The sequence below is a fragment of the Cibotium barometz genome, chromosome 7 (assembly GCF_041138505.1).
Source record: "Cibotium barometz isolate CiBa-2024 chromosome 7, ASM4113850v1, whole genome shotgun sequence".
NCBI lineage: Eukaryota > Viridiplantae > Streptophyta > Polypodiopsida > Cyatheales > Cibotiaceae > Cibotium > Cibotium barometz.
Genome location: NC_141052.1, coordinates 2,975,729 through 3,000,343, shown reverse-complemented (window position 1 = coordinate 3,000,343; position 24,615 = coordinate 2,975,729). Strand labels below are relative to the sequence as shown.

Genomic DNA, 24,615 nt, shown 5'->3' with positions numbered 1-24,615 from the left:
TGTCGTTCTCATCAGATCTCATAGTTTACCACTCCACCTCTTCAAGTAGCATTACACATTCTCTCTCTCTCTCTCTCTCTCTCTCTCTCTCTCTCTCTGGACAATCCATATTAACGGTGGTTGATTATTTGTGTAGGCTCCCAAAGCTACTAGTGTCAAGATAGTTATTACAGTAGGGATGAGCGAGACACTCACTCATGAGTTGCAGGAGGTGAGAGCTAAGATTGCTGAGATTGAGCAGTTGAGAGTTGCATTGTAGACAATAAAGGCCACCACTACAAAGGCACGCCGATGTAGAGATGTTGACATGCACTTGGTAGGTCTCTCCCTTTGTAATTAACTTATTTTTAATTGAGGTATAAATCTAAGAATTTCTTAAGTTATATTGCCTAATTATAGAAGATTATAAAGATTTATTATGTGCTTTACTTTCTAAGCAGGTAGTTCATGAGCTTCTACAGGCTAAAGCAAATGCCGACAGTACTATGCCTAGGACTGAGCAACACATGATTATGGAGCATATTGCACAATACAGAGCAGAGCCAAGCTAGTTGATTCTCCATGTTAGAGAGTTCTACAAATCCTCGAATGTGTCAACACTATAGTTACCCTTATATCTATAGCCTATTACAAAGGTGCTTGGGCGACGACGTCTTCCTTCTAACGCACCACCATTTTTGTGAGGTTTGTTGTAGACGACATGGATGCCACTAGCGGTTATGCTCTTGGATGCGGACATTTTTCCCATTTGTCATGCATCACTTAGTAGCTAGTGTGATTTGCGGCATGTCCCTCTTGCTGACGAGCACGAGTTGATTTATCGCCATACTGAGTCCCATGCATCGACGACCTCCACCCCGCCCATTGCACTGATGTTAAGACTCGCAACAAGCCGCTCGATTATACGTCACAGGCTGACTTAGGAGGAGTTTAGGCTACCTGCAAAGGATGAGGAAATAGTTCAAGATGTTGAGGTGCATCCAAATATACTTGAGGAGAGCAGGATCACCGCACACACGAGCATGTGGGTGGTGCTGGTCCCAGTGGCACGTCAGATAATACTAGTGGCAACAATGTCTCCCTCCATAAGCAACGTGCCCTTATTATATAGAGGATCTTGCACGTGAGAGGTGGCAAGTACAGACGTCAGCAGATCATTCATTTTGGGTTTTTAGACAGAGATGCCTTACAATTGCACGTCATCAAGAGAGAAAGCAAGATGTTTCAGCTTAAGGATTGCGAATCTCCCTAGTACACCACCCATGATCCTACCTTTGAGGTAAACCTACCACCAAAGATTCAGTGACCTCGGTAGTTGGCACACATCTTTCTCCATGAGAGTGAGATAAACCTACCACCAGAGATTCAGTCACCTAGACAGCTGACACACAGCTTTTTCCATGACAACCTCCTTGGCATGCACATCGACCACTTGTTAGGGAGGATGATATAGATGGGTCTTTGTCAATAGTGATGACTAAACTCGTACTAGTTGGGTTAGTTCACATTGTACTTAGATCTATCGCCCCAGTGACTAAACCTAGACAAGCTAGGTTACCTCACACTATGATATACTTAGTTGATTTTTATGTTTTATGAGATATGTGTTCATTGAGCATTGTTGTGTTGAACTTAGTTGAAGTTCATGATTTATGAGATATGTTTTCATTAAGCATTGTTGTGTTATACTTAGTTGAAGTTCATGATTTATATAATTTCTTCATTGTGCTTTACTATCTTGTTGTTTATAATACGAGAAACACATCACCATAGCATCTTGGGAAAACTCGCATAGAAAACATGGGAGAGAGCACCATATCTTGCCCGAACGACATCTAGTGTGGGGAGGGGCACCCCCCATACACTTACAAAGTTCCGCCACCACCATCCAATGTCATTCCAGTGAGACGAGGTCGACAAAACCCTATTTTATGTGGTTTCGGATCTCTTGGGGAAACTCGCATAGAAAACGTGGGAGAGAGTGCCATATCTCGCCCTTACATCATCTTATGGTGGCTGAACTTTGCAAATGTGTGGGGAGAGATACCCCCACACTTAAAAAGTTTGATTACCATCAGATATCGTTCAGGTGCGACAGGGTGACATCTCGAATGGGAGAGTGCCAAAGCCACGACACCCTAAGGAAAAGTTCCAAGCCAAGCGACAAGGCAATGTTTCAACATACACCGAGCACAATGCAAAAGATTGTCCGACAAACATGAAGGATAAGTTTGAGGAAGAGGCTACTTTTGGAGATACAAGTGCAAAAGATTGTCTAACAAACATGAAGGAAAAATTTGAGGAAGAGGCTACTTCAGAACTAGTAGATGATCATGGAGATACAAGTGCAAATGTGTAGGCTCTTTCCATTTTGGGATTTGATGCAAATCCTGTTGTCTGAATTGCCTCAGATCAACATGTGCTTCATGAGAGACTTTATCCCATCGTCCCAATGGGTAATATAAAGAATCAAATACCTGATTAGCCAAGTGCATGCATAAGCTAGTGGAATGGTGGGAATTTCTTGTAGGAGGTATTCCACGACCACAGGTGCAAAAGCATAGTTTTTCCAGCCATGTATGTGGGGAAGAATCTTCACAATCAATAGAGGTGTTTGGTGTGGAGTCTTCGGCATCATTGGCAGTTTCTTGGACAACTATGGCACCAAAGTGAAGAACATGCTATTTGTGCCTTCACCAAAGTGAAGAACGTGCTAGTTGTGCTTTCACCAAACCCGGAAGCAGATTTCTTGGAAGTTGGTAAAGCAATGACTACAACTTCTTTGTATCACACAGTTGCCTTGAGCATGTGCTTCAGGAGGGTGTCCATAGGGAGAGAGTCTGACAAGGTGTTGGTAGATGTTGGTCTGAGCATGCATATCCACAGAAGTACAAGAGGATACATGTTTCCAGACGATGGTTTTGTAGGTTTGCCAATATCGACAGGATTTTTTCGTCCACAAAACTACTTTAGATTGTGCACAAAGAATCTCAACTGAGCTTGTAATGAAGGATTCTTATCAATGGCCGATACTTCATCAAGAGGTGTTGGCCAAGTGGCACATGTGTCGTCAAGAAATGTGTGAACAACGATCTCATCTGGTCTTTCATTTGTAGGTGCTTGTGCTCATGAGGCAAGGATACAATGTCAGCTCTAAAACGGGATGCAAAGTGGTCTCATAGTGCTCAGGCCACTGGAATGTTAAGCTTCAAAGCAGGACGCAAAGTGGTCTTATAGTACTCATGACATCCAATACCTTGTAAGCAACTCGAACAGAGTTTTTGTCTTATAGTACTTGTGACATCCAATACCTTGCAAGCAACTTGAACAGAGGTTTCAGCTCGTGCGCATAGCACCGATGTTGATACCGTGAAGCTGAGGACCGCTGCAGTCTTCATGGGGGAGCACGTGACGCAACTGCAGATGGACAGCAGAAACCACCAACAGCAGCATCGGCAATTGTCTGAGAAGTTCAGGCCCCGTTTGGGCAGGCCGGACAGCATGGGCAGGAGGCAGGAGATGTGGGGCAAATACAACCCAAAGGCTGGTCGGGCTGCATAAAAAGGGGTTGTGGACAGGCTGACCAGCATAAGGGACCATAAATGGCCTTATAACTAGAGCAGACCAATCCCCACTTATTCATCATCAGACATTTAGTCTTCAGAAGCATTGGAGCAGCCTAGAAGAAGCCCACGTGTGCATCTGAAGGTGGGAATCAACAGGAGAATGCCAGTGATTGAGGGGAATGAATGTTCTGAATCAACTTGGGCACTTCTATTGTATTGGTGATCATTTTGTATTTCCAGACGGCATTGTATTAAGCTTGGGTTCTTGGGATTTACACCAAAGCTAGCATAGATACTCATGCGTGATTGTGCGTGTCCAAGTTTTCTGCTGTTTCATTTTCTCCTGTTCCCACTCTCACAACACCACAAGAGCTGACCAATGTCAATAAGCAAAAGGACTCAGACATAAACCACCTCCCAAGTGGCTTAAACACAAGGGCCCAAATAACTGAGCCAGAAGTGAGCCATAAGAGGATAAATGAAAAATTGGAATGCCACTAAGGCCTTGGACAAAAATCACATGTGATTCTTAAGAGACGGAGGTTAAGAAACCTTTTCCTGCACAGAGGTTTTAAGCCTGCTAGATCTAGGTGCCTGTTGACTGACATTTGACCAGCCAAATGCAACCCAGCTGGTCTCTCTCGTTGCAATCAAATGGTGCTGCTGGTTTCTGCCCTGCTACCTAGCATCTCTTGAGTCCCATCCGCTGGGCTGATGGTGTCTGCCCTGAAGTGGCATGTCCACTCATTGTTGCCAGTTCTGCTGCCTTTGGTTAACAAAAAACTTGAGTCACACTCATCTGCCAAATTCATGTTCCTCCTGTCTGTCTCCAACCATGACCAAACCATACTCCCCATCTGTTGTAACCATTAAATAATTGGGGCCTTGCAACAGAGTTTGCTGCTGAGAGAAACACACCACCAAGTCTCCTGCTTGTCTGGTATAGCTACTCCCAACTATGTAGCATGTACTCAAATGTTTTATCATGGGACCTCTTCAGCAGAACCTTGGAATTGTCCTTGCTTACTCCCAATGCAATAACTTTATGAAAATAATTTAGGGCATGTGATAGTTAAATGCATAAAGCCCAACCTGATATACACACAATAGGCAGGTTGCTCGCACACAGGACAGAAATCAATTGGAAGAATGTTTGATGCATTCAAGCTGGTCTAACAAACCATCCCTTCTTCATTACTATGAGGGTCTAACTTTCACTATAGACCAGCACCGCATCTCATCAATTTAGTCCCTCTGAGAGAAATCCTCCCAAGAGAGGCTTCCATTAGTACCTAGTCTGGTCTTCTTTCTTCTTCCCTGAATGTGCCAAATATTGATGCTGGATCTGACATGTATTAGAATTGGGACGTGAGAAGATCTGCTCATGCATGGGAGATGTCAAGGAAGGCCTTTATTGAGATTGTTAATTGAGAGTGGCTTCACATGGTGTGACTGCTAAGCCTGCAAGTTGATGTTGTAGAAGGTGAGTGGTGGAAATGGAAGCAGACAGCCAGAATGGGCCTCAAACGGGATGCTGGCTGGGCAGGCAAAAAGCCGATGTGGAGTGCCATGCCACACCCGACTCCCACTTCATGGAATCTGGCATCCCAAGGCCAGACTGCTGCCGTCCTAGGCACTCCACATCTGACTCCCACTTGATGGCGTCTGGCATCCCAAAGCCCTACGATTCAGCCAATCAACCGAACTCCTAGGCTGCTTCCACCACATGGACGACCATGCATCATGCAAAGCAAGGGCATGCCCAGCTTCTGGGCAGGCCTTCAAGACCGCCACCACTTGTGAAGGGGCCCTGAGTCCTCAAATCAAATCAATGGTAACTGACCAAAAATAAGTGGAAGGTGTTGGAGATGTCGGCCTATTTTGGAGATTTTCAATGGCAAGATATATTCCCACTCCAAATTATGCCATCTGACTTGAGGGTTAAGCGATTACTAGTAAGCATGGTTGAATATACTTCAAGTAAATCAGAGGATGACTTTTATCCATTGAGATTATATGAAGAAAACAGTGTATTGCTAGATCCACAATGCCATGCTTCCAGCAATGATTAAGCAAAGACATCCAGCCTAGTAAGTTGTGAGAGAAAGGAAGCGTACAAAGCAAGTCCTCCGCTTCTTCCACTTTTCCAGCATAGCCAAGAAGGCCAACCAAACAGTTGTAGTGCTCAAGGTTTGGGATGATTTCATAGCCCTCTCTCATTAACTTGAACAGGGAAAAGCCTTCATGCTCAAGGCCCATATCCCTGCAGGCACAGAGAAGATGAACAAAAGTCACCATATCTGGCTTCAAGCTTGCCTTTCGCATCCCCTCGAAACATTTCAGAGCTAGCTTGTAATCCCGATTTTCAGCATGAGTAGAAATAATTGCATTCCATGTTGCCACGTCTTGCTTTGGCAACATGTTGAAAACTAGGCATGCATCCTCCACGCTCCCACTGTAGGCATACATATCAATGAGAGAACTCCCAACACTCATATCTGTCTCAAATGCACACTCAATAACTATACTGTGAGTGAGTCTGCCTACATCTAAGGCTGCTAGACTAGAACATGCTTCAAGAAGACTAAGGAACAAGACACTGTCCAATTTGAAGTATTCATGCGGCATGTTCTGAAGGCATCCAAAGGCTTCCTGCCACCGTTCATATGACAAATATCCTGCAGTCATTGCACTCCAGGTGACAGCATCATGCTGTGATAACTTATAAAACAGCCTACATGCATCCTCCAGGCTGCCACACTTGGCATACATATCAATCAGGGTGTTAGTAACAGAGATTTCCACCTCAGAACAACTCTCAATAATTTGATGATGAGCCAGTCTGCCATGACCTAGTTCTGCTTTTATTGAGCACGCCTTCAAAATGCTGTAAAATGTGACATTATCCGGGGTTATACCATATAGTAACATTTCTTGGAAAAGCAAGAGAGCCCCTTGAGTATGACCATGCTGAAAATAACCTTCAAGCATGGCATTCCATGACACTACATCAAGCTTTAGCAGAGTATCGAACACTCTCCTCCCATCCTCCAAGCTCCTACATTTGACATACATGTTGATGAGGGTGTTGCCAATGCATGTATCCAACTCTAAAAAATCCTCAATAATGTTGCAATGCAGCAGTTTTCCCCCATCTAGGTCAGATGCTTCGTAACATGCTCTGAGGGTGGCGAGAAAAGTGACCATGGTTGGCTTTATGCCCTCTTCTCGCATTCGCTCAAACAGCTGGAGAGCCATCTGGCCATGTCCATGCTGGGCATATCCTGCCATGATGGCAGTCCAAGTCACAACATCTCGTGGCTGCAATCTATCAAACACACGTTGGGCATCTTCAAGGCTCCCACTTTTCGAGTACAAATTAATCAGTGCCGTTCCAATGACCGATTCTGACTCAAAACAGTTTGAAATTATGCAACTATGAATCAGCCTGCCAAGGTTGAGGGATGGTATTCCAGGACAAGCTTTCAGCATAGTAACTAATGCCACGCTGTCCGGCTTCACACCCTTCTCCTGCACTCTCTGCAAGAGCTTAAACGCTATATCATACTGACCTTGTTGGGCACATCCAGCAATCATCACACTCCATGTAACCATGGTTTGTTCTGATGAACTATCAAACAATTGAAGTGCATCTTCAAGGCTGCCACATTTTGCATACATGTCAATGAGAGTATTCACCATGGAAAGACTAACAGTAATACCACTTTCAATAATGTGGGCATGGACCAGCTTGCCTTTCCCTAGATCTGCAAGGCTAGAACATGCTTTTAATATAGTAACAAGCGTGGCATTGTCGGGTTTTTCACCTTCTTGTTGCATTTGTTGTAAATGCTCCAGCGCACAACTATAATGACCAGTACAAACGCATCCTGCAATCATTGCATTCCACGTGACCACATCACGCTTCAACAATCTTTCAAAAACCCTACAGGCATCCTCAAAGCTCCTGCATTTTGCATACATGCTTATCAAACTATTGCTGATACATAAATCCAGCTCAAGACCCCTGAGAATAATTTCAACATGGATCAACATGCCGTCATCAAGGCCTGCTATGTTGGCACATGTTTTTAATATGGTCACTAATAACACAGTGTTCAGCTCCACACCATCTTGTTGCATTTGCTTTAAAAGTGCAAACGCTTCCTGACCTTGCCCACACTGAGCATAACCCGACATCATTGCATTCCATGTCACCACATCGCGATTTGGCAGCATCTGAAACAGTTTTAGTGCATCTTCAAGCCTTTCACATTTGACATACATATCAATGAGGCTGCTAGCAACATAAGCATTCAACCCAAAGCCATTATTGATAATGTTGGTATGGATCACCTTACCTTCTGTCAAGGAAGCTGTGCTTGCACATGCTTTAAGAACGGCAACAACAACATATGCATCTGATTTCACACCAGACTGCTGCATGTGATGATAAAGTTCAATGGCCTGCTCACCTTGTCCATGGGTAGCATGGGCCAAAATAATTGCACTCCATGTAAAGACACTGGGCTCAAGAAGCTTACTGAATACCAGATTTGCTTCGCATAGACTCCCGCACGACGCAAACATGCGAATCAGATGGCTGCCCAAAAAAGATTTCACCTGGATTCCAGTATGAAGTAGAAGCTGATATACTTCTTTTCCTGCTGTGAGGTCTTTTTTGTTTGTACATCCTTCCAGAAGATGGTAGAAGATGTCTATGGGAGCCACGGACTTTTGCGGACCTATAACATTTACAGCTAAGAGTGCTTCGTCCAGCCTTCCCTCCTTCCATAACCTTGTCAAACCTCCGTATGAACTGAAAGATCCATCACTCCCTGTGGCACTGCATGGATAACAAAGTATTTGGAAAGTCAAGGCACAAGGACCCTATTAATGAAACATGAAGCGAAGAGTGTACTCTTTTAAATAATAAAACTTAGACCGCTTAAGCTAAAATTCCCATATTTAACAAAACAAAAGCATGTCAGCAAGCAATGAGCGTCCACAGAAGAACTAGCTTAAATATGCATTTGTGTCACCCTATGTAACAGTTCCCTTACCTCTCAACCAAGGCACTGTGACTACCCTTTACCAATATTTTTAAAATGGCATTTATTTGAGGGTGACTGACAGAAATGAAGCTCCATAAAATGGAGTGTTCAAAAGGGCCCATACAATATGCGTGCATAGACAAAAGTGTGTGCACTACACTCTGTGCGTACATCAGCTTGCAGACATAGAGAGATCAAATGAGGTGAGCCTTTTCGGGACATAGCCAAGCCAGCATATCACATATGATCCGTGTGATGGCAACGTAGTGCAAGGAATGGGACTCAAACAAGGGAACTCTTGATGAGGATCACAATGTGCAAACCACTATGCCAGCACTCCTTTTATTTTTTTTTGGGACAGGGGTGGGGGAGGGTGTTATAGGAACAATTGGTTGTAGCAGTTAGCTTATATCAGGAAGGCACACACTGAGTAAGTGACTTATGGGCGCTTATTGGGTGGTATAGGACAACCTCCTTTGGCTCAACTGCAGCAAGACAAGCCCTAGCTTGGGCGCTTGGCATGGCTTAATGTGAAAGCCTATATTTAACTATAATTATTAATAGGTGCGCTTTCTTGCTTTATTATTAGCCCCAAGCCTATATAAGTGGGTTATTGGCTCATAACTGCACATCCCTTGCAACAGGAGGCGAATGGATTCTTGCCCTCCGCTTCTCCCACAGTCATGTGGCAGTCTATTATCCCACAGTGTGAGTTGGGGTCATCTTAACCCCTCTATATATGGCAAGATGCCCATTGGTCTCCCCTCATCCCCCACCTTAATTGGTGGTCTCATGGGATCTTCAGGTGTGGGGAGGGGGACCCGGCCGGTGTCCAGTCCACGTGCTATGCTTTTGCTCGCGTGGTACTCTGCTATTCTGCGTTCTTTCATGATATCAGAGCCTCATCGGCTCTTGCTCGGCTTCGGGCTTCGCATCCAGAGGGAGTGTTGGAATGGATTCTTGCCCTCTGCTTCTCATGCTACCATGTGGCAGTCTATTATCCCGCATAGTGGATTGGGTTCATCTTAACCCCTCTATATAGGACAAAATGCCCATTGGTCTCCCCTCATCCCCCACCTTTATTGGTGCTCTTATGGGATCTTCGGGTGGGGAGGGGAACCTGGCCAGTTGTTGGCCTCCGTATGCTCGCGTGGTGCTCTGCTATTCCACGTTCTTTCAGAGAGGTGAGATATTGGCACCATTGTCTATGTGTTCTTTGCTATGTGTTTGTGTTGCACGAGACCCTCGGGAGATCAAGAGGTTGTTTTGAGAGAGAGAGAGAGAGAGAGAGAGAGAGAGAGAGAGAGAGAGAGAGAGAAAGCAAGAAAGAAATATTAAGCGTCTACTAAAGACCGAATGGGCCTATGAGACCAAAGTGATACAATAATGTTCATACCATATTTTATCATTGAGAGAGAGAGAGAGAGAGAGAGAGAGAGAAGAAGAAGAAGAAGAAGAAGAAGAAGAAGAAGAGATTGTATTATCGTCCACTGGCGACCCATGGGACCAGCAAACTAGTACAAGACAAAAAAAAGGCTCCTTGTGTTACTATGAAGGGTAAAACTAGCAGGCTAGTGTGTGGCATAATGTGACTCAAGCTCCTCTCTATGTTTGAAGAGTCGAGTGATGAATGCCCCCAAACAGTGGGTGTGGCTGTAAGCAATACTTGTGGCAACTGTGTGTCGCCTTCAAGGAGTTTGTTGAAACCGCCTCGAATATGTGTATATCAAGGACAAACCATGACCATATGTTCTTCAGTCTCCATGGCCTTCATGTCACAAAATTTGCAGATTCTTTCTTGCCTTGGCACCTTCTGCCATGCTCCTCTTTCAATCTCAAGCTTGTGTGATCTTGTCCGAAGACATGCTATATTCCTCTCTGTGTGTGTGTGAGAGAGAGAGAGAAAGAAAGAAAGAAAGAAAGAAAGATTTTATTAACGTCTTCCAAAAGACCAAACTCGGCCTATGAGACAAATCAGTGTACTTGTATGGGGTATCCTCTGTCATCCCAACAAAATGAAAAAGTACTAAACTAAAAAGCTGAATCTGGGTGTGCAATAAGTACAATGAGTGGTGGAGGGGATGGAGCTCTACTACTAAGAGAATGCAAAGCTATATGCATGGAGAATACAAGCATGATATGCAACCTAGCTAGCTCCATCCTATACCATACTGGGGGTATAAAATGGTATACATCAATGAAGGGGGTGTCCACAGCTCCCTGAAGAACATGCCTGGGTGTGCTCTGAAGCGAGCCAGTCGCTCCGCACCCTCTCTGTGAAACTGAGCTCTGATCTCTGTCATCTCTCTCTGGTATAGGCGTGGTGTCCGAAAGCCAGGTGTCCTCTGTCTCCTGCGGGATCTGATTGTCTCTGCTCTCTGGAGAGGAATTCCCTGCCGTGTAGGGGCTGGGAGTGGTGGATCTCTGAAAAAATGTAGTAATCTGTGTCTGTCGTCCCCCCTCTGGAGCTGTCTGAGCCTGTAATGATGTCTCTCTGTGGCGCTGTATGTCTAGAATGAATCTCCCCAGTATGCGCTGGTCTGCTGCCTCAAAGATCTGGCGTAGGGAATGTGGCTCTTTGAATAAAATGGGATATCTCTCTCTGATGGCTGTATATGCTCTGCATCTGCATACATAATGCTCCTCACTCTCCACCTCCTCTCTGCACAATCTGCATACCCTCTCCTCTTGGGGGATCTGTGCTGCTCTGCCAGTCTCAATCTCCAATCGGTGTGATGAAACTCTAAGCTTACCAATAGCCACTCGGGAGCCGTGTGGTAAAAAGCCCTCCATGTATCTAGGCCTCTCTATAAATCCATCATCAGTGATACTCATGAAGTGATCTCTGTAGTATAGCATCTTCGGTGGAAGAGGCTGTGTAGGCGATATCCATGTCTCTCGTGTAGAGAGCTGCCATAGATCCTGTCTCAATACTCTGTTCCTCTCACTATGAGAGAGACGGATATGTGGTGCATCCCTGTCATACTGGAATGGTAGTAGATGATCCATGTCTAGGCCATGCTGTGAGAACCAATGTGTGACCTGTGCATACCATGATCCTCTGTCTCCTGCCTCAGCCAGCTGTCTAGATGCCTCAAAAACTCTGTATGACAATCTGTCCTGTGGCATCTCTCTGAATCTGTCTAGCAGGCATATAGACTGAAATATGGCCTCTACCATCATAGGAGGCGCAGCAAACTCTGCTCGGATAATGTCATGAGGTACTGACGGTTTGCTACGTATCATGCGTGCCATCATGAGGGCCTGTGGTCTCTCTATCTGTGTCCACCAATGGGTAGCAAGGCCTGGCACCCATACCGCTGCTCCATACATCAATGCCGGTGTGACTAATGTGTCAAATAGCCACCCCTTCGTCCGGGGCTCCTAAAAATGCACTTGGTGGCACTGTCTCTCTAGCATAGCCAATGCTACATATCCCCGTGTCAATCTAGCTCTGGCTGCTAAACCCATGGTGAAGAGTGTGGCTTCTGCAGAGAAGGTAACCCCTAGGTACACGTATGATGTCACCACCTCCACCTGGCGTCCTGCGAGAGTGAATGTCAGCTGACTCCTGCCCTGTCTCGATGTATGAAAGACCATAACCTTGGTTTTCCCAAGGTTCACAGTAAGACCCCTCTGTGTGCAGAAATCATCGAGTGCATGTAGATGCTGCTGTAGACCACTTGGAGACTCAGACACTAATACAAAATCATCAGCATAAAGCATAATATGTACTGAGGTACCTACTAAATCAACTCCATCTCCGCCTCCCCGTGTAATGAAGTCAGCCACCTCATCAATGTATAACCCAAATAGAGTGGGGGAAAGTGGGCATTCTTGCTTCACACCAATGGTGCTAGCAATAGTCTCGGACATACCTCCTGGATATCTGACTCGCCCAAAAACCTGCTCATATAATGCATAGATGCCCCATGTCATATCTGCTGGTATGCCAAGAGACTGCAGGCGCTGAAAGAGCCTCTCTCGTGGTACTGTGTCAAATGCCTTGCGGAAATCCACAAAGCAGCAACAGAGCTTTCTCTTCCTCACTCTGGCCTGATCAATCATACATCTCAAAGTGAATACATTGTCAGTGGTAGAGAAAGCTCTCCTGAAGCCTGCCTGCCTGCCCTGATGAGCGTAAACCTGCTCGCTCAACATATAAGCTAAGCTTACTCTTGCTCCAACACTGCACCATAGAGTTTGGCCAGCACGTGGCCAACCATAACCGTCCTGTAGTTGCTCAGATCGAGCATATCTCTTGTTTTGTGAATCAGCACAATGGTGTGCATCGTCCACTCCGCAGGCAAACCCTCTGCTAGTGCCCTGTTAAACAGGTGTGCAAGAAAAGGAGCCAAAGAATCTACTGCATATATGAGATGCTCACCCTGCAGGCCCATATGGTCGGCGGCCCGTCCATGCTGTAGGCGGCGGATAGCTTCCTGTACCATCGAGTGGGTAAAGAAGCTAGCTGTGGTAGGTCGAGGCTCCTGTGGCTGAGGTATAGGTGGCTGCTGTGGGGCGTGGTATAGGCCCTCTGCATATGTGTGCCATGTCTGTGGGTATGCAATAGGTGTCGGTGTCCGGGACTCTCTGAAGTGCCGCCATGAGACAGGGCTATCTCTACTCATGAAGAAATGAAAGATCTGTAGCTCATGTATCTCTGCGAAGGCCCGCCTTTTGCGGCGAGTAAGTCTCCTCATCTCTCTCCTCGACTCCTGCTCTGTGATGGCTCCCAAGGCTCTCTGTATGCGGAGCCGTGAGTATAGGGCTCTGCACTCGTCATCATACCATCTGTTATGGGGCATAGTCCCAGATCTCGCAGGCTCTCCTAAGTGGACACGATGTGGGAAGCTCTGTAATGCAGCCGTGTGTAGGAGTGATGCTAGCTGGGCTGTAATGGTATCCATAGGTGCCAGGGGATCCATGAGTAGGAGCCCATCCTCTACTCTGCCAGTGTATATGTCTCCCATGTCATGTGTGAAGTAGATGGTAGTGTGTGGCGTCGGTATGTGGGGGGCTGGTGATACTGGTGATCCGGCTAGTGAAAATGCCATGTATGATCTGCCCCAATAGGACGAGGTGTAATGGAGAATGAGGTGACAAGCTGTGATGCCTCCAAAGACCCCATAATGTAGTCTAACACCGTGCCTCCGGTCCGTGTATGACCCCCATGTGGGAAGCATGTCAGCCCTCCTGATCCCGGCCACTGTAGCATCCGGTTATAAATAACAAGACGATGCCTGGCTCCCAACTCTAGTAAGTGGTCCCCATAATGTCCTCTATCTGGTCCAGTGTCCTTTGATGCCCGACTAGCCCCTATCTCCTCTGGATCCACAGGGTGGAAGATCTCCATGTCATCATAGTCATACACCTCACACTGTCTGCTCTGTGTGTGGGCATTGAAGTCGCCCGTAAGAAATACTTCCCCTAGTGTAGAATAATGCATAATCTCCTCTGACAGACAAGTGTATGGCGAGACTCCTGTCTCCTCCTCCTGTGGCATGTCCTCTATAATGACATAGGAGGATCCTGATGGAGAAAAGTAACATAGAGCTATGTATATAACCCTATCCTGTGAAAGCTATAAGCTGATCCACATGTATCTGGCCTCTGGATCCTGTGCTACCACTCTCAGTCTGCCCTGTAGCTCCCGTCTGAATAGAACTGCTACTCCCCCCGACCCTCTCGAGGTACCCTGGCGTGTGGTCCTCCTGTATGCTGACTCCCACTGGAATCCCTCTACTCGAGGTAGCTCTCTCTCTGGGCTCTGATGTGTCTCTGTCAGAAGTATGATGTCTCTCCCCACCATAACATGCTCCAGTCGTCCAGGCTGCACCCATAGTGAACCATTACAATTCCATACTGCCATGTGTATCTCTGTCAGTGGCCTGGTCTGTGTCCCATAGGCCCCAAACCGCTAATCCATGGGCCGGCCATCAATGATGACCCGACCATCTCGATAGAAGGCCTTCTTGCTTCTCTCCTCGCGTGTAAGACTCGTGGCATGCAAGCTCTCTTATGCCCAAGCTGCATCCTCATGAGATCATCATCCAAGAAAATAGGAGCTCCCTCTAAACCCCGTAGTATGACCCTCTTCCTCATGAAGGTGACCCTCTCCGTCTCTCCTGCAAACTGTAGGATGAGGACTCGCTTGCGTGTTGAGTCTTTCCCGGCTCTCCATGCTTTGGTGAAGGGGAGAGGGTGCTATTCCTTGTAGCTGAGCTTCATGCATAGAAGCTGTCCATCTTTCTCGGGAGTGGAGTCGGGTGTCTCAGCTATCCCTGTGACTCGAATGTTGAGGCGGCGGGCATGCCTCATCTTCTCCTCCTCAATGGTGGTGTGAATGATTTGGTGTTCTTCCCTTTGAGTCTCCTCCCTCACTTCTTTACGGATGTTCTTCTTCACCACCTCAACCCATCCTAACTGCTTGGCTTCGAGTTTTCCCTCCATGTCCTTTGTGATCTCCTTGGAGATCTCTTCTTTGATGGCCGTGAGAGTGTTGTCATTGATCTCCCCTTCTTCCTTCTCAGTATTCTTGATGGCTACCATTTCCACTTTCAATGCACTCACCTCCTCCTTGAGTGCCGTGTTCTCTTGTTCAAGGTTCGTGACCCGTGTTTCGAGAGCCATGATGTGCCTATGTAGTTTGTTCTCCACCTCATTGAGGTTGGAATTAGATGTCTTCTTGTTCTCCTTGATGAGTGCCTTCATTGCCGTCTCGAGGGCCTCAAGTTTCTCTTGGAGACTCGGGCCATTCCTCCAGATCACTCTGCAGTCCTTCCCACAGGCAGGGAGGAGAGAGAGAGAGAGTTATGTTGCTGCCTTGGGGGCCTGAGCAAGGGTGGGTGGGAAAACGGGGCCAGCCACCGCAGCGAACAGCGAACAGAAGGCGCAGTCAGTGGGCGGCAAACAGAGGGAGAGAGTTATATTAACATCTTCAAAAGACCCAAAGGGTTTATGAGACCAAATTGTGTGTACATAGTGTCCATGAAATCTTGTCACTCACGGATGAAATAAGAAAAAGCAACAGTAAACTAAAACTGAACTAAAAGCTAAGATCTCAAACTCTAAGATTATACAAGATGAATTGAGGCTCTGGTGGCCTAGCCCTTTTTTCACCGATAGAGGTGGTGATCCCACTTGGCATTCAAACCACATGTGTGGTTTATCCCCCCCACCCCCGTATGAGATAACCTTCTCCTCATAGAGCAACCAACCAAAGGAGAAGTGCATATGTCTCCACCTCTTGGTTATTTGATCCCCGTCCCGTGGGCCGTACATGGAAGCGAGTTTGTATCTAGCCCTTTGTGGTTGTATTTAGCCCTTTGTGGCTGTTTTTTATTAATTAATAGAAGGGTCCTTTTCGCGGAAAAAAAAACAGATTATACAAGATGAAAAAATCTAGATCCTACTATTCCAGGTATAGGGTACAATAAGTGATGGGATATGGGAGAGCTGAATAAAAACAGTCAATCAACCCTATATGTTAGGCAAGGGCCCATCCAGGATGTCCATCATGGGTGATACAAGAAAATCTGCTGTGAGGATGAGGATGCTCGATGGTGGGCCAAGATCTCCTGAATCCGGGGCTGATGTGCTGGGGGTGGTTGGGGTCCGATAGGACGAGGTCGTCTAGCCCTCTGGAGTGTGCGTGCCCAATCTGATGCAACTCCCATGGGCCTGTTGGCGAGGGGGCACTATGGTATAGTCTCTCATATCCATTGTGGTTGCTCCGGTGCCTCCCTATCCACCCCTCTAGGCTAGAAAAAACTGGTGATGGTAAGCTGAGAGGACTGTTGGGGGCGAGGATCTCTAAGTAGCGACTCTCTATGCTGGCTGAGCTCCAGTAGGAAGAGTCCAAGGCACTTCTGATCTGGGTGTTCCATGATCCAAGATAAGGGTCCAAAGCCCTCTCTGAGTAGACAATGAAATCTCCCTCTGATCTCATAGTAGACTGGGCACTGGCAAACATAGTGCTCCTCCGATTCAACCCCCGTCTAACAGAGTCTACATGTCCTCTCCTCTCTAAGTATCCACTCAACTTTGCCAATCTCTATCCTCAATCTATGGGATAATACCCTAAGCTGGCCAATGGCTATCCTCATAGCATGGGACATGAAGGCATCGAGATAACTTGGTCACTGTATGAAACCATCTATTGTGAATCTCAAGAAATGATCTCTATAGTACTGCATCTTGGTAGGCAATGGGCCTACTGGTGTGATCCATGTGTTACATGTGTATAGCCACAATAGATCGTATTGGATCACTGGTAGGCAATGGGCCTACCGATGTGATCCATGTGTTATGTGTGTAAAGCCACAATAGATCGTATTGGATCACCCGGTTCCTATCCTCATGTGTATGTTAGCATTATTCATCTCCTGGTAGTGTGCCCAAGTTGAGTATCAGGGGTGCCCAGATTTATGCCGGGCAACACCATTATTTTGTCCCTCTGGTCAGGGCCCTTGGTTGTAGGGTTGGCCACCCATTTTCACACGTTTATTATTTTCTAGTCGTGGGTCTTTTTTAGAGCAAGTCGGCCAGCTCCAGTAGGGGGTATGTAAGGCCAAGCTCTTACTCATTTGTAGACACCTTGACAGGGGCTTCTAGGCCCGGGTCCTCCCTCAAGAGAGTAGCTCATCATGCCCTCACTTACGGGGACCACCCCTTGCACAGGGCTATTTGTATCATTGCTTCTTCATCATTATGCAGATTCGTTTTCTTTCTCTCTGTGCCTATGTCTCACGCTTTCCGCTGCGCACTTTTAACATGGTATCAAAGCACCAGGTTGAGGCTCTTCTACAGAAGGTGTTCTGGCGTTTTTTGAGAGAGAAGGATTTCTGCGTTTTTTTTTTATACTGCTATGGAGGAGGTGCTGGGCAGCATGGCTGCGTTTCTTTCCTGAAGGAGGTGCTGGGCAGCATGGTTGCGTTTCTCTCCTGAAGGAGGTGCTGGGCAGCATGGCTGCATTTTTCTCCAGAGGAGGTGCTGGGCAGCATGGCTGCATTTTTCTCTGGAGAAGGTGCTGTGGGCAGCCCCTATAGCTACGTGTTGGGACCTTGTGAAGAGGTGAAGGGGCAGCCAGTAGAGGTGAAGATCAGCCCCCTACAGGCTGCGTTTTTTCTGCCCCCAAGTCAGAGGTGGAGGGCAGCCACCTATGGCTGCGTTTTATGCAGATATGGGGCAGCAAGTAGGGGAGATACACGTGCTGCGTTTTCTGCAGATCTGGGGCAGCCAAAGCAGGTGCTGAAGGTGCTGTGTTTTCCTCTACCCTCTCTTCTTCTTGGTACATGTGCTGCCAGCTGGTTACAGCAGCGTTTTTTTACATTATCTCATCTGCGTTTTTGGAGGCAGTGGAGGCAGGTGTTCTTTTCTTGGAATGGTGCCTTCCCACATGGCCTTGAGCCCTTGCTCGCCAATCTTTGCTTTGTCAGAGTTTTCAGACTCATGGGTGCACACTTGGATTCACATCCTTGAGGTGTGTGTGGAAGACAGTTAGACCTTTCTCGATAGCAGAGGGGGTCGATGAGTTTGTGCCAGTTCAGCATAGTTTTGCTGGTGTACAGGTGTTTCCTTTAGGTTCTTAGGGTGTTCACCTTGAGAGGGGGATGTGGTTACTTGGCCAGGTGAGCCACTCCTATTCCCCAAGCAGATGGCCTTCTGGATTATAGGGTACAGGCACAGGAGTCTTCATCCCTAGGATGAGCATTGATTTGGGAGCTTGGTGTATAGGTTGATATCGGCATTCATGCAGAGGCAAGCTAGGTCGCCCTCCTTAGTGTTTTCTCTTGCCGTGCTCCTACCACCTGCATTTTTACCTGTTGATGCCAAGGTGCTGTGCTGGGTGCTGTGTTTTTGCTTCCTCAAGCTTCTGCACAGCAATGTCGCGAGGAGTGTGGTATGTTTTACAGCAAGGACAGCAGCTGGAGGCTGTTCTTTTTGCATGTGGTGCATCCTAACAAGCGGCTCCGACAGGCGTACTTCGTCCCCGGCTACCCACCCAGCACTCACACACGCGCGCGCACACACGCGCGCGCACACGCGCGCATGCACTCTCTAGGAAAAATGAAGCCCTCTGGGCACAGAAGATTACTGTGTTGGCAGAAATTTGTGGTCTGCAATCATGGCTGAACATGTGAGTGATGATGAGCATGTGATGAATACACCCGACACGCACATGCAAGATGAAGTGCTTAGGGATGTACATAACACACCACTTGCCGCACCACTTACAGATGTATTGTCTGAGTTGGAAACTCTGAGACACCAGGTTAGCCTTTTGGCCTGACTAATGCTCTTGCCACTTTTAATCGAATGATGGACAGCATATTCACGAAACACCAAAAATTTATCGGCACATTCTTTGATGACATCATTGTCTTCTCAAAGAATGAGGAAGAGCATAGAAAAGACTTGGCAACAGTTTTTGAAGAGCTTGGACAGCATAAGCTCTACATAAATGGTAAGAAGAGTGAATTCTTCTTATCTAAGATTGATCTTGGTCATACTATGTCCAAGGATGGGGTACGCATGGATCCAAGTAAAATACAGGCTATCCAAGATTGGCCAAAGTTGAAGTCTATTCACCAAGTCAGAAGTTTTCTTGGGTTATGTGCATATTACATGAGGTTCATCAGACACTTCTCTGCGATTGCCTCACCTTTGCATGATCTCACTAAGAAGAAAGCTTTCTTTAAGTGGAATGATGAAGAGAAGGAAGCTTTCCATAAGCTGAAAGCTTGTATCGTTATCAGGGTCGGGATTGATTATTCCGGATTTACATAAACCCTTTTCAGTTGAGTGTGATGCATGTGGAGACAACATTGGAGCTGTTTTGAATCAGGAAGGTCACGCCATAGCAACATGCAGAGCTTCACTTACAGGTTTATGAAAAAGAGCTATTGGCAGTGATTCATGCCCTTACTGTATGGAAGCATTATCTTCTTGGGGCTGAATTTCTGGCCAATGCATCCCTTATGAAAAAGAGCTATTGGCAGTGATTCATGCCCTTACTGTATGATCTTGTAGAGACCCCCATCATGGACTCCATTGGCAACAACCGAGAGAGTCTTCCTGTCGATTACTTCGATGACCTCATCATCAAAGTACACACCAAGTCCCTTCTGAGAAGCTTTGTATATTGAAAACAATTTTTTGGAAATTCGTGGTACACGCAGAACATCATGTAAGGTGGCAGAGAAACCCAAAGAAACATTACCAACACCGGTGACAGGAAGCGAAGAGTTGTCGCCGATACGAACTGAAGAAGAGATAGTCTGGTAGTCCTCCAAGATATGGGCCTGATTGGTCATGTGGGCAAAAGCACCACTATCACCAACCCATTCCACTGCTTCAGGTGTGACACCAACCTCTTCAAGAGAAGTCATATCTGTGATCATGAGGAATGGATCCTTTGAAGAAGTGGATGAATCTGTGACTGCCATGTATGCAACTTTGGCAGATCCCTCCTCTGAAAGTTTGCCTTTATCTTTGGTGTTGTCCTTGTTAGATGCTTTAGAAGCATCCCGGGCTTTATACTTGGCTTTTGCTGCTCGAGAATCATCACAACGAGCAAAGCAGCGAGCCTCAGTATGACCTATCCTGCCACAATAATCACATTCATTGCTTTTGTCCTTGGATTCCTTAGAATCCTGTTTACCCTTGCCTTTGCCTTTGTTTTTGTTGTTGTTGTTGTTGTTGTTGGAGTTCCCTTTTCCGCCTTCGCCTCTGCCCTTGTCAGAGGCAACAAAACAGACTCCGACTTGCCTTTTCTGCGAAGCGTGCACTTGTTGTTGAGATAACTCACGACTTCCTCAAAAGGGAGGAGAGGATCACGGAAATAAATATTATCCCTGAAAGAATCAAAGGAAGCAAGCAACTTACCAAGAAGTTTATGGATAGGATTGTTGATAGTGCTCCCGTACTCCTCAAGTTGCAGCTTGATACGGGAAAACTCTCCAATCTTCTCAATCAGGTTATCTGACTCAGTGTGGTAAGCTTCTCCATATCTGACTCCAATTTGGCAATCTTCACTGTCGAAACTCTCCCATACCTTCTCTGGATCTATGTCCACATCTGATGAGCATTACTCTAGGAGGAGACAAACTGTGCCTTTATGGATGGAGTCATGCAATGGATGATGATAAGACGAGCCCGAGCATCCAATATGCTTCTCAAAGCAAGGTCCACCAAGTGAGGTGTGGCGATAGCCATCCACACACCGGCTCCTTCCAGCAACAACTGAGTGTAGAAAGACCAAGTATGATAGTTGGTTGCGGAATGCTTCATGGAGTCACTAACTTGGGGAGGATTGTAGGATGGTATGTAGGTAGGGATGGGAGCAAGACCTAGATGAGAGAAACTCAGAGAGGAAAGATTGGAAATAGGAACCACCTTTGGAGTGGCGAGAGCAGGGGATCCAGGCTGCGATGGTGCCGGAGAATCATCAGGAGAAGGAGCAGCAGTAGAGAAATCTCGTGAAGCCATGTCCTCTGACAAGAAACCTTCTCTGAAGAAAAGGGGCTGAAAAAAAAAAATCAGCAAGTCCTCCTCTCAAGCTGTGCACAACAAGAAGAAAGGAAGGGAGCGTGGGAAACTGAAAGGAGAGGAAGAAGATCTCTCCAAGATGTAGTTCCCTGTCCTCAACACCTAGAAGAGGGCTTCAACAATTAGAAAAATCAGCAATCTTTGCTGAAAATTCAGAAATGCAACAGTCCCAAGTGTCAGATGAAGAAAACGCAGCACTCTTGAGGAAGCCTCTGCTCCCGGAAGAAAACGCAACACCTTCTACACTGCAATCTGCAGAAAACGCAGCAAACTGTCGAAGCCTCTGCTCCAGCTTTCTTCTGCTCACAGGTCAGCGTTTTTCTCTGATACCAGATACCATGAAAGAAAGTGAAGCAAATATAAAACACACATGTAGGCCCACGTACAAGACCTGTAAATGCTAGAAACTGATGTTTATTGCTGAAATATGAGCACGAGGGAAGCCCGTAGGTGTTGTACAATGGTAAGAAGCAGTAGTAACTCCTAATGACCTCAACTGAATGCTAAAAAATGAGATGAATTAGGGGAAAGGGAGATAGTCCTTATATATTCTCCCAATATATTGGTCGGCCAACTGTAGCAAGCCGACAGCATGGCAGTAGCATAAAATGCCTAAAAATACCAAAAAATGATAGAAAAATACTAAATAATAGTTGCTAAGATATGCCAATGCAAGGCCTCATAAATGGCCAATACAAGCATGAAAAAAAGGTGATGTAGACCCTCTAGAGATGATATAATCCAACAAACATGTCAAATAAAATGTTATCGCTTCACACATGTGGTCATAACTGCTGGTGACTGATCATGAGATGCTACCGACTGTGCTTAGATGCTGACTTTTTGCATGCTATGTTTGCAAGTATTGCTAACAAAGAAAGAATGCTTTTGGAAGCTATGCAAGGCTTATGTATAAGGCTGATTGGACAATGTGATTGACCTAGGGAGTCTCGTGTCTGCACCTACACTTGGGACCAATTGTGAAGTCCTCCACAAGATGTGCCTCAATCACAACTAAAACACGCTTAGTACCAAACCAAATCATGAGGTAGCACACTAGCTAATCTCCCAACCACGACTGGCATCCACTAATTTCCCCCGAGCCAAGGGCTCCTACACAATCCCACACCCTCGAGTCTTAACTCCGGCATCCTATACCACCAAAGCTTTCTCGAAGGCCTTTGACATGCCAATCTATGTACTCGCTCCATATGAACCGCATGTGCATGTCTGCTCTCCTGGTCCAAGCCAGACCTTCAATGGTACATCCACACAACTGTGTCTCGTAATAACCCAGGCCCTCACATAACCACGCAATTAATAGCTAACCTACTATAAATAGTCATTCAACTTGTTTTATCAATCAAAGAACCCTCTGTAGATTAGTATCCAAGTACATAACATACTTCCCCTCCTCAAGCATTTACTCTTGAATGAAATTAGGGGAACGCTTACTCAAACTAGCTGCTGATTCCCAAGTTGAGTCCTCCTCCTCCCTATCTTTTCACTTAATCTTATATCCAAGGATGAACTTATTCCTAAGTTCTCTTTCCCTAACATGTGTCACCCTCTCTTGTTTATGTCGAACATAGAACCAGTCCTCAACCTCGACAAGTTCCTAAGGGATAACAAGGTTATCCTCAGCTCCGAACATCTCTTTCAGTCGACTAGCATGAAAGACTGGATGAACTTTCACATTCAAAGACAAATCGAGTCTATAAGAAATCTCACCAATCTTTTTCAAGATCTTGCAAACTTAGGGGATAACTCTCCAACCTTCCATGTACATAATGTCTTGGACCTCTTGGGCACTCTCAAATAAACTAGCATTCCCTCGATAAAATGCTACCTATCAACATAAAACCATGCGCACTCCGGATAGCCTTCCGTGCACCAACTAGCATTTACAGGAGATCTAGGTCAGTATCCATACATAAACGGATTGTAACCAGTCACCACATGCTTAGCACTGTTATAGGTATACTTGACCATCAGAGTGTACTTCTTCCAATCTAATAGTCTCTTGAAGACGTATGCACAAAGCATAACCTTTGAAACCTTATCTACACAAAGCATGTCCTCCAAAACTCGATTCACTCTCTTTGTTTGCCCATCAAAGAGAGGATGATCAGAGGAACTCATACTCAGCGTAGTCTCCAATCTCTAAAAAACTAGCGGCCAAAAATGTCTAGAAAACTTCGAGTCCTTGTCATTGTCTATATCAAAAGACAATCCATACAACCTAGAAAGCTATTGCGCCGATTCAGTTGCCTTCACTATCACTTTTGTGGGTGACAATCGTGCCATCTTCGTCTGTCTGTCTACCACCACCTAGATAGCATCATGTCCTCTGCTCGTCCATGGCAAACCTACAATGAAGTCCATAAATCTATTATATAATCCTTATATGTCTCTTTTAGGCTGCTTGCACACCTTCCCCACTCAACCAGATGAAAGTATCATCGTGGCTATGGACATCCGGTCTCTTAGAAGCTTTTCTCTTCCAACGGGCAATGGAAGCGGAAAGACCATATTAAAAAAAACCAGTCTATCTACGTAATCAGACAGCGCAGACTCACCTTTCTGAACCAGTTATTCCACCACTGTGATGGATCGTGACAGAACCTCTCGCATATCTTCTCCTTTGCTGCTGCCTTGCACTTCTGTTGTTGAAGGATCGCCCAAAATACGTGCACCGGTGCATCTATGCATGTAGTATCAAAAGAATCTCGTCTTTCATGATCCACAAAGGCATGTTGCATGATGCACTTAAAGCATCTATATATATGATCATTGACGGTCTGCCATCACACTCAACACAGAATGAAACAGGCGACACTTAGCGCCTTCTATTAATTAATTTTCTAGATTCTCGTTTCGAAGGTTTTAGGGATTTAAGTTATCGGTCGATGTCCTGATTCTCATTTCGAAGGCTCACATCTGCCTTTTTGTCATCCATGCCTCCTTTCTAGCTCCAGGTCTCCCTCTCCCTCTCCCTCTCCATCTCCCTCTCTGCACAGCGTGCAAGCCTCAAAATCTCTCTCTCTCTTTCTCTCGTGCGCCCTCTCTCGTCTCTCTCTCCCTCTCTTGCGTTAGGAAAGACATGTACATAAGGTAGTACATGACGAAGGGAGAGAGACGAGAAGGAGGAGGTCAGTGGCATTTAATTAATACATATCAAATAATTTGTATGAAAGACACCAAAACTGAGTGTGTGTATAACACCAGCTAGATTATACAAAGTGAGCAATTTATTCGTCATTGGTCCATGTAAGTTGGAGTCATGAGAAAAATGCACACCAAAAGTTAATGTATGATGGAGGATCAATTGCACATGGATGCTTATAAGGTTCTTCATCCAGTGCGTGATCCACCATCTTTTGTATCCTATCCTATCTACCACATTCCAAGCTTCTTTATATGATACACCAAGCACATTCGAA

At 45.9% G+C, this 24,615-nt stretch overlaps 1 protein-coding gene across 1 annotated transcript; it reads right to left on the bottom strand.

Moving 5' to 3' along the window:
• Positions 1–2,997: 2,997 nt before the first annotated feature.
• LOC147636591 (pentatricopeptide repeat-containing protein At5g27110-like) lies at positions 2,998–24,364 on the bottom strand. The gene is made up of 2 exons (XM_086800014.1): positions 23,752–24,364; positions 2,998–8,412 (listed from the first exon to the last, which is right to left on the bottom strand). The coding sequence occupies exons 1-2, from the start codon at positions 23,874–23,876 to the stop codon at positions 5,508–5,510; spliced, it is 3,030 nt and encodes a 1,009-aa protein (XP_086656140.1). The 5' UTR covers positions 23,877–24,364; the 3' UTR covers positions 2,998–5,507.
• Positions 24,365–24,615: the final 251 nt, after the last annotated feature.